This window comes from Nyctibius grandis, chromosome 26 (genome assembly GCF_013368605.1).
Source record: "Nyctibius grandis isolate bNycGra1 chromosome 26, bNycGra1.pri, whole genome shotgun sequence".
In the NCBI taxonomy this organism is placed as follows: Eukaryota; Metazoa; Chordata; class Aves; order Nyctibiiformes; family Nyctibiidae; genus Nyctibius; species Nyctibius grandis.
The window spans coordinates 1720227-1729842 of record NC_090683.1 but is presented as its reverse complement, the minus strand read 5'-3'; the positions used below and the strand labels follow the sequence as shown (position 1 = coordinate 1729842).

Here is a 9616-nt window from a genome sequence, read left to right as displayed (position 1 = left end):
AAACAACAGGGTTTGGGGGAGGGGAGGCGTAGTCTGCAAATGTTAATGGTGGGGCTCAGATGTGTCCAAATGTAAAGGTTTAGGAGGTTTCCATTTATCTCTCTGGTTTTGGTATTTTTTGGGGTGGCGGGGTTGACGCACTCTGTGATTCTTAGATGTTTGGTAATCAGGAGTGGCACTCCTGATCAGTGTTGTGCAAATGCATGATTCTTCCCAGCTTGTTTGCAGACCTCAAATCTTGCATCAATCTAAAATAATTTCTGTGTGTTCTCAAGCATCCTAAAGACATTAAGGGAGATAAATTTTGCGAGAAAAATATTGTCTTGCCATGAAAAGTGAAACCATTTGTCTCAAAAATTCGTGACATTTTTCAGCTGAATCACATATAAACACATCGCATTTAGCAATACATTTTTAGTTGACTTTTCCTTTATTTTTTCAGCAAGAAAATGTTTTCCAGCAAAAGTCATGCTTGCACTAGAAAGGTGGTCATTGATAATGTCTCCATATTGATCTTTCCTAGCTATATCTAGTGGTATGGCACCAGTGCGCACAAAACCATGGTTAATGCTTTATGGAGTTAGCACAGAGCTATGATGTACCCTGACCTGCAGCACCATTGAGTAAAACAAATCTCTGTATGTGATGGTGAATGTACTGTGAAGGACACAAAAGTGGAGGGGTGTAAACGCATCCTCTTCACGGAGTCAAGAAAACTTCCCACCCGAGGTGACAACACACATGCATTTCTTCTTTCTCCCCACAGCGTTAGTCTGCTACTTTGCCTGGGTGTGTGTTGGAGATGGGATACTAGATCTAATCAATCTGTACTGATTAATCTTCCGAGCTGGTAAAGTACCCTGACCAGCAGCTTTATGACTATCCTTCCCTCTGATCACCTTTTCTCTTCCATGACTGCCATCTTCCATAACTCACTGCTTTTTCTGCTTCCTTTCAGCTTGACCGGGAAAGAAGCTCTGACCCACTTCCCATCCCTGGGACCCTCCACAAACTCTGCCCAGGGGAAGGTCCACGTGAAGCAGTGTGACTTGCTGAAGCTGTCCCGCAAGCAGAAGAGGCTTTGCCGGAGGGAGCCTGGCTTGGCAGAGACCTTGCGGGATGCCATCCGTCTCGGGATCATGGAGTGCCAGTACCAGTTTCGCAGTGAGCGCTGGAACTGCAGCCTGGAAGGACGGACCAGCCTGCTGAAGCGAGGTACAAGGTAGTCTTTTGTTTACAGTATAAAATCTCACTTGGTGCTGCAGCCCTGGGAATATGCATCTCAAATTAAGCAAAGGACATGGGGCAGTAACCAGGGAGTGCAGAGATGATCTATTGCCCAACATAAGAGGGACACGGAGCTGTTGGAGCAAGTCCAGAGGAGGCCACGAAGATGGTCAGAGGGCAGGAGCCCCTCTGCTATGGACACAGGCTGAGAGAGTTGGGGCTGTTCAGCCTGGAGAAGAGAAGGCTCCGGGGAGACCTTCTAGCACCTCCCAGTACCTGAAGGGGCTACAGGAAAGCTGGAGAGGGACTTTTGACAAGGGCATGGAGTGACAGGATGAGGGGGAACAGTTTTACACTGAAAAAGGGGAGATTTAGATTAGATCTTAGGCAGAAATTCTTTGCTGTGAGGGTGGTGAGAGCCTGGCCCAGGTTGCCCAGAGAAGCTGTGGCTGCCCCCTCCCTGGCAGTGTTGAAGGCCAGGTTGGATGGGGCTTGGAGCAACCTGGTCTGGTGGAAGGTGTCCCTGCCCATGGCAGGGGGTTGGCACTAGATGGTCTTTAAGGTCCCTTCCAACCCAAACCATTCTATGATTCTGTGATTTTGCCTAGGAGTGGGAGCTGTGCAATTTGTGCCCTTTTGCCACAAAATGTGCCTTATCCTCATCTTTCCTGCACCGTTTGTCATGGATTGAAAAGTAGAAGGAAGTTCACACCCTTGGCTTGTGGATTTTTGTCCAAGACCAGAGTTTCCTAGGCTGACCATCTTCCCTGGCTGGCAATCAGGGATGATGCTGTGAAAAATAACAACTAGTGCTTTATGACAAGGGACATTTTAAGAAAAAACTCCTTTTAGCTCTTTGGATATTTTTGTATGTAAATCTCTGTTGTTCTCAGACACAGAATTTAATCCTAATTTGCTGTTAGAAAAAGCTATTTATCATCATTAAGGCATTTCAGTGCATGTTTACAAATATTTCCTAAGATTCTCACATATATTTGGAGTTTCTGCAGAAGTTCAGAGTGGACAGAAGAGCCACTGGCTTCTGTTTCACAGAAGGCTTTAGAGGAAGAAAATGTTCTGTAAGTTCTGTATTTGAGGGAGGAGGGAGCATAATAAATCCTTTAAACTATAAGATTTTGAGAGAAACAGAATAAAGATAGACTCTGAAACTATTTCTTACTAAAAGTTCCCAGAGCATGCACATACACTTTGCTGAACCTATCTTCATCCAAACAATGCCTGACCTGCTTATTACTGAGTTTCAGTGCTTCAATAATGATTAGTGGCATTTACTAAGTTTTAGTTTTCAGTATTATTGAGTTTCAGTCCTTTGATAATGTTTAGTCAGTTACTGTCTTAAAAAAAATGGGCTGAATAAGCCAATATTGACTTTGATGAAATTAAAATGTTAATTTTAATTAGCTTTGGGTTTGGAACTTTTTAACATTTCCATTTAAAATTATCAAATTTTATTATAGTAAATATTAAGTTAATATTTTAGTGAATCAGCACATACAAGATCAGATTTACTTCATTGCAAGGCTCTATTGTGAATTTTTTAGCACACTGTGGAAGAAGCTGTTTGTGATCATTTTGAATGACTTTCTGACATCTGTACCTTCATCAACCTCAAAGAACTTGAAAATGACAATTGAATAACCCTCATCTTCAAATAGCTGGAAAACATTTAATTATCTTGTGGTGGCATGCCTCAACATTTCCATGGACTCCTGACTGACAAAATAAAATATCACCTGTAATTTAAAACCTGTTTTGGCAGATGAGGATAAGTGTTTGAAAACTTTTATTACACAATCTTAAGGATCAAATGATGATTTAATACAGAAAAGTATGCTATGTACATCTCCTATATGAGAGGACAGTTGGCTGGAAGCAATTATTAGTTGTCATTTTCCTTTAACTCTCAAATAGGTTAGTTTCGTTCACAAAGAACATGAACAATTTCAGCTGCCACTTTTGATCTGTTTCTCATATATTCCTACTGCTGTTTTGCTGCTGCCTTGGAAATGGTTGGTCAGACAAGGGACTATGCTCTTTTTACCCAAGTAGTGATGAAGAGTTTTAGAAATGATTAAATCATTTGACATTGCCACGGTCCTAGAGAAACCGTAAAGAAAAACACACACTTTTAAACTATCTTTAATGGTCTTATGAGTGCAAAAGGGGAAAAAAGATCATGTCCCAGTGAGCTGGGTCATTTTTATAATAGGTGAAAAGCCATACTTGATTTGCAGTGACAACTGACTGGTTGGGATCATCTATGCTTTTCCTGCTTCTACAGATGCCACCATAGTTTTTCCTGTATTTACATACTTTTAGTAAGTAAAAAAAAAAATGCCAAGGGCTTTTTGAAATGCCAGATTTATTTTCACAGTCTGCACCATCTGTTGCTTTACATTGACACTTCTTTGGATACAACTAGGAAACTCCTTTTGCATAACCTACAATCCTTCTAGGACTAGTGCAGTCACTTATGGTGGCTATTACTCTTCACTCATCCATGCAAAATTCTTCTGCATTCCTTCTCCACTTCTTTAAAAATCCATGAAAAGATGTAGATTTACAATTATTCTGGACACACATTTCAAGCCATCTTGTTGGACGATGGCAGTTTTTGTCTTTATAAAAAGTTAGTAAAGCAATGATGATCTTTTGGTTTCCAAGGTGTGCCATAGAGGAAGTCAATTGCTGCTGGAGGTCAGGTAAGCAGTGTTTCATCTCAAGCAACATGGTGATTTGGGGAAAATAAATACCTATAGCAAAGACAGCGCAGATCCAGTCACTCAGAAAAATCCTTCTTGAGAAATGAGCACTCTATTACCCTTCCCTTCATCAATCCATTTCTTTGCTTCATGTTGGTCAGATTCTTTGACCTTCAAGCAATGGTTTCGTTGATGTCATGAGGAATCTAGGAATGATACAGAACTGGAGTGATGGCTCAGAGACACAGAATTTCCACCGTTGGAGATTTTAAGAACTCAGTTGGACAAAGCCCTGAGCAACTTTATTTGGCATTGGAGTTGGCCCTGCTTTGATCAGGAGGTTGTACTAAAGACCTTGGGAAGTCCTTCCATTCTAAATCTTTCCACAATTCTATAGCTTTCTGGTCTCCTTTTTTTTTTGTTGGTTGGGTTTTTTTTTTGTTGTTTTGTTTTGTTTTGTTTTTTTTGTTTGTTTTGTTTCTTTTGTTTGGTGGGTTTTTTTTTGGTTTGAGTATTTTTTCCCAAAGAGACGTCTCTTCCACTTGCTCTGAAATGCTCACACTATCTTTATTGTAGCATTGAAAAATCTTTGACCTTGAGCATCTTTCCTTTGGCAGAATCACCGTATGGCTAAACTCCTCCTATTCTAGTTTTCTGTGTGGTCTAGAGTGCACTACACCACAGAACAGTGTCTTGCCACTGCAGCAAACATTTTTCTGTATTTATAGGCTGCTGAGCTAGAGAAATAATTCCAGAGAGCTCAGGGGAAGACTTGGACATGTGCTAGGTCCTACCAGGGGAAGCTGGCTTGCTTTGGCATCTTGAAATTCAATTCTGTGCTGGATGTTTGCAATCAATCTGCCCAGCAAAGACATCTGCATTTAGATGTTCCCCCTTGCACTGAGCATTTAAGATTTCATTATAGTCACCAGCAACCCAGTCAATGGGGTCAGCAGAGTGACTCATCCCTAAACCAGACCCTGACAGCCTGGGCATTGGCTCCAGGCTCCACTAGCTGTGGTGACAAGCACTCCATTGGCACAGTGGGAAGATAGATGCCCAGGACACATGGAGAAACCTCTATTTAGATCTCAAATCATGACTGTTGGAGATGATTGCTGCTGTTTTGTGCTATGTCCTACTGAAAATCCAGCTTCAACAGCTGCTCTGTTGCTCATTGTTATTCCAGAAGGGCTTAAGGACCATTTAGGTTTTCCTTTACTCATGTGATTTGTGAATGAAACAAACGGTGATCAGTCCCTTATGACAAAGTAGAAGGAATCATCTTAGACTTTTAAGACAAACGTTTGGCAGCCTGGTGACACTGAACCTTTGCCATAAAAGGAGGAGGGAGGAGAAGGACTTGATTTGAAAGTATGCTCATTATCTTCAGCTACTGCTGTCTGCAGTGGCCTGACCACAAGCAATGGTCTCTGATTTCAAGTGGGTTGAAATCTGGCCAGCACTTACATGGAGTGCCACAGAAGAAACCAAACCATCACTGGTCAGAAATAGCAGAAGCAGTGTGGTATTCCACAAAGTCAGATTTAGCAGGGTATGTGAAGATGACTGGTACTGCTAGCTTTATATGGTATGGGAAAGTGTTTCTAAAATGCTCTCCTCTCTTCTGGTATCAGTACGTCAGATAGGTTATTGGGACAATATCCTATCGGGATATTGGGTAAGCATTTGGAGATTAGCTTCTGGAATTATTTTACAGCTTTAGGGTCTCAAGTATATCTTATCCTCTCTTAGCTCCTTCTTTTGGGTTAGCCACTGTTTGAAAATGTGTGAGCATCCTGTTGTTGTCCATAATCTGTATTGACTGTGTCCCATATCAGCCTTTCCAAAACTTCTGATGGATTTGGTAACATTTTTTCATTATTCTTCCAGTACCCTCAGAGATGTTATAGAGCATCATCAACCACAGAGCTTAGTTGCTAATTACTTGTTCCAGTGATACAACAGCTAAAATGGTGAGGTAGGAAGCAGTTTGTTGATTGATCTCCTTGACCTCCTCCACATTTTTTTGACTCTCTCATCCACATTTATACCGTTGCTAGATCTTTCATCTAAAACTTTGGAATTCCATCAACCTCCTATGAAGTCTGTCTTGAAGTTGCTAATGCAGCCTCTCCATTATGTTCACGATTAGTCAATTTTTCATTCTTTTCACTGATAGCTATCAGAAGAACTCTTTGTCCTATTCTCTGGTCAGATTTATGGTGACCTTACCCAGATCTCAGCAGTCAGTGGTCTGATCTATTATTACAGCTGGATAGGAATTCTTCGAAGGAACAGAGTGATGGAAGGATTTGAGGTTGGACTGGATGAATTCTAGAGGTCCCTTCCAAGCTCTGCTCATAGTAGGGCTAACTGCAAGACTAGATCAGGTCTCTGTGCATGTCTCTCTCTCTCTCTCTTCCATTTTTTGGAGAAACAGATTTTTTTTCCTTCTGATATGGAAGGAAATTTGGATTTTTTCAATGTGGAATATTTGTTTGCTTCAATGTGTTTTCTTCCATGCAATGTAAAAGTGCTCTATTTTTCATAAAACAAAATTTTTCTATTTTGGCCAATCTTATCCATTCCTGCAGTCTTAGCTATTGATCAGTCACCTGTCTTTCTCTTCCTTGCCCTAGTTCCTAAATTGTGGACTTGTTAAGCAATTTCCCATTAATAATTTTGTTTTCTGCAAATAAACTCTGGAGGAAATATTAAGATTTCCCCCTGGATTAAGTAGGAGAGGAGGTAAGTAATCAAACCAAAATATTTTTAGCTTTAGGTCAGGTTTGTGTCAGTCAGTGTTTTCTGGAACTTCTGTGGAGCTCATGGGTGCCATATCAACATACCCATTCCAATCTGATCCCATGTCTTCAGACTGAATTTCTATTCAGGCACTGTACTTTCTTTCCTGGTTAAAATGTCATGGTGTGTCATAATCACACACCTCAGGGCAAACGTAGCCAAGCTGGGAAGCCTGCTTTAGGAAGGAAAATAACTTCAGAAAGCATCACCACAGTCACTGGGAGTAGATAATTCACAGGGAAGTCAGAAAATCCACTCATGTGTGGGAGAGTCTGTCCTACTTGCTCAAGATGTCCTTTGACATGGAACCTTTCCCAATCAAACTGCATGTGATCTTTTCATATGAAATACTACTATACTGTGCCAACACAGTCCCAATTAAAAACATTTTTAAAATAATGGGTCAGATTTTAAAATATTTTTTCAGTATCTACTAAATATTTCCTGATTTTAAGCCACAATGTGATTTCAGTGATGGTCTCTACTCACACCTATCAGCTCTGTGGTGAGGACAAGGACAAATGGGGTATCATGACAGCTGCTTTTTGCAGTTGAATATTTTCCCAGGACTGTTTGGCTTTTGCCACCCATTTCTTGATTCATGAGTGGTCTCCTGTCTTCATATTGAATCAGTCACAGCCACCAGGTGAGACTGGGGCGTTACTACACCAGTTACTTCAAACCTGATACTGAGATTCTTTGCTAGGAATGGTGTGCAGGTAATGGAGGAGTTTTGTCTCTTTGTATTTCTAAGTTTTGTGCTTGGTTTTAGTTCACAGTCAGGAGAGCCAGTGAGGTAGATGAACACCTTATTTTGCCTTTCTCGCTCCTACCCTCTCCTAATCCTTCTCCTGTGCAGGTTTTAAGGAAACTGCCTTCCTCTATGCAGTGTCCTCTGCAGCTCTCACCCACTCCTTGGCCAGAGCATGTAGTGCTGGGCGCATGGAGCGCTGCACTTGCGATGACTCCCCAGACCTGGAGAACCGCAAGGCCTGGCAATGGGGCGTTTGTGGAGACAACCTCAAGTACAGCACCAAGTTCCTGAAAAAATTCTTGGGCCAGAAGAGGATTGGCAAAGATCTACGGGCCAAGGTGGACATCCACAACACCAATGTTGGTATCAAGGTGAGGAGCTGCAGCAGCAGGCCTAGAAAGAAGTTAGGACTCAGTGCAAGTCTTCTAACCCATCCTCAGCCGAAGCTGTTTGAGAGAGGGGTATTCACTGCCCCTACTCACAAACCAGACCTGTTTACCTGTGTGTTGTGGACTTTATGGTATTGAGAGCTCCCTGGAAAACCTCCTGAACTCTGGTGTGAGCAGCTGCATGTTTGGAGTGGCAGAGTAGCATCCTGTATCCTCTAGTGGTATCAGAGGCTGAGTGACAGCAATGTGCAGCACGGTAACAGCTGTAAAACTCACTGGCTGAATTACTTCATGGGTTATGCCATGGCCACAGGGAGTTTTGAGAACAACTGGAGCTTCAAAGCTGATGTGACATGGGAAGTAGATCAAGGTTTGACACTCTTGAGATCAATTATGAGTCTGCTGGTGATTTGCTATGGAACTAGTCATAAGTTTGGGTCAAGGAGACCATTAGATGAAGCCTGTATGCTACAGGCTACTGACTTAATTCACTGTTTTCCATTTACTGAGTCCAATTACTTGTTTGATTAGACCACTGTCTTGATTTGAATATACCAAAGGAAATCCAGTGTGCTAGTGTTTCATGGTTGACTACTCCTGCTGTTCCATATAGGCTTAGGAAGAATTTATTCAGTATTCAACCACTTGTCCTCATTCAGACTTTCTACTCTCTGGCTCACCAGTCAACTCTGTAGCCATTCTTCTGTTTTGGGGTGGTGTTTTTTTTTTTTTTTTTTTTCCTTGTTTTTTCCTCCATAAAATAGGAATAATATCAATAAAAATTAAGTACTTCCAGGCTGTCTGCAATATTTGAGGTGTTACCTCTACTCAGAATCAGGCTCCTGGTCCTGGCAGATAATGACTACCACTTCTCTTCTCCATCAGGCTGTGAAAAACGGTCTCAAAACCACATGCAAGTGCCATGGTGTCTCCGGCTCATGTGCTGTCCGGACATGCTGGAAGCAGCTTTCGCCTTTCCATGAGATCGGACGACTGCTGAAGCTGCGCTACGATGATGCTGTCAAGGTCTTCAGCACCACCAATGATGCTGTGGGACACTCGGAGCTGGCTGGCCCACAGAGACACAGCCATTCCCATAAGCATCCCGCTTCACCCCGCTCTACTGACCTGGTGTATATGGAAGACTCCCCCAGTTTCTGTCGTCCCAGCAAATACTCCCTGGGAACTGCTGGGAGGACCTGCTCTCGGGAAGGCAACTGTGACAGCATGTGCTGTGGACGAGGCTATAATACCCAGAGCCGGCTTGTTACCTTCTCTTGCCACTGTCAAGTGCAGTGGTGCTGCTACGTTGAGTGCCAACAGTGCATGCAGGAAGAGGTGGTCTACAGCTGCAAGCAGTAACGTCAGTGCTAGAGGGTCAAGACAAGTCTTTGAGTACAAGAAAGCAGTAGGGAGAGACATGATTCTCTGCTGTGGGGTGAGGGCAAAGGCAAGCACCAAAAATGTCCAGTGCTCCTATTATCTCAATGTTGAGATCCTCCGATCTGGGGAGAGCCTCTGTATGAGGGGTGAAAACCAGAGGTTTTGTCAGGTATCAGATCAGGAAGGAGGGTGAGAGAGTGGGGGTAATGTGGGGACAGCAGAAACACTGAAGCAGTCAAAAATATCTCTCTTGAGCTAGAACTTGTACTCTCGTCTGCAGGAATATACCCCTCCTCCATCCCTCTCTTGCACTTATGTAAATGCATTGGGGT

At 42.5% G+C, this 9616-nt stretch overlaps 1 protein-coding gene across 1 annotated transcript; it reads left to right on the top strand.

Annotated features, from left to right (window-relative positions):
- Positions 1-959: 959 nt before the first annotated feature.
- WNT9B (Wnt family member 9B) lies at positions 960-9263 on the top strand. Its single transcript, XM_068418855.1, has 3 exons — positions 960-1215; positions 7618-7883; positions 8787-9263. Exons 1-3 carry the CDS (start codon positions 1140-1142, stop codon positions 9261-9263), a joined length of 819 nt encoding a protein of 272 aa, XP_068274956.1. The 5' UTR covers positions 960-1139.
- Positions 9264-9616: the final 353 nt, after the last annotated feature.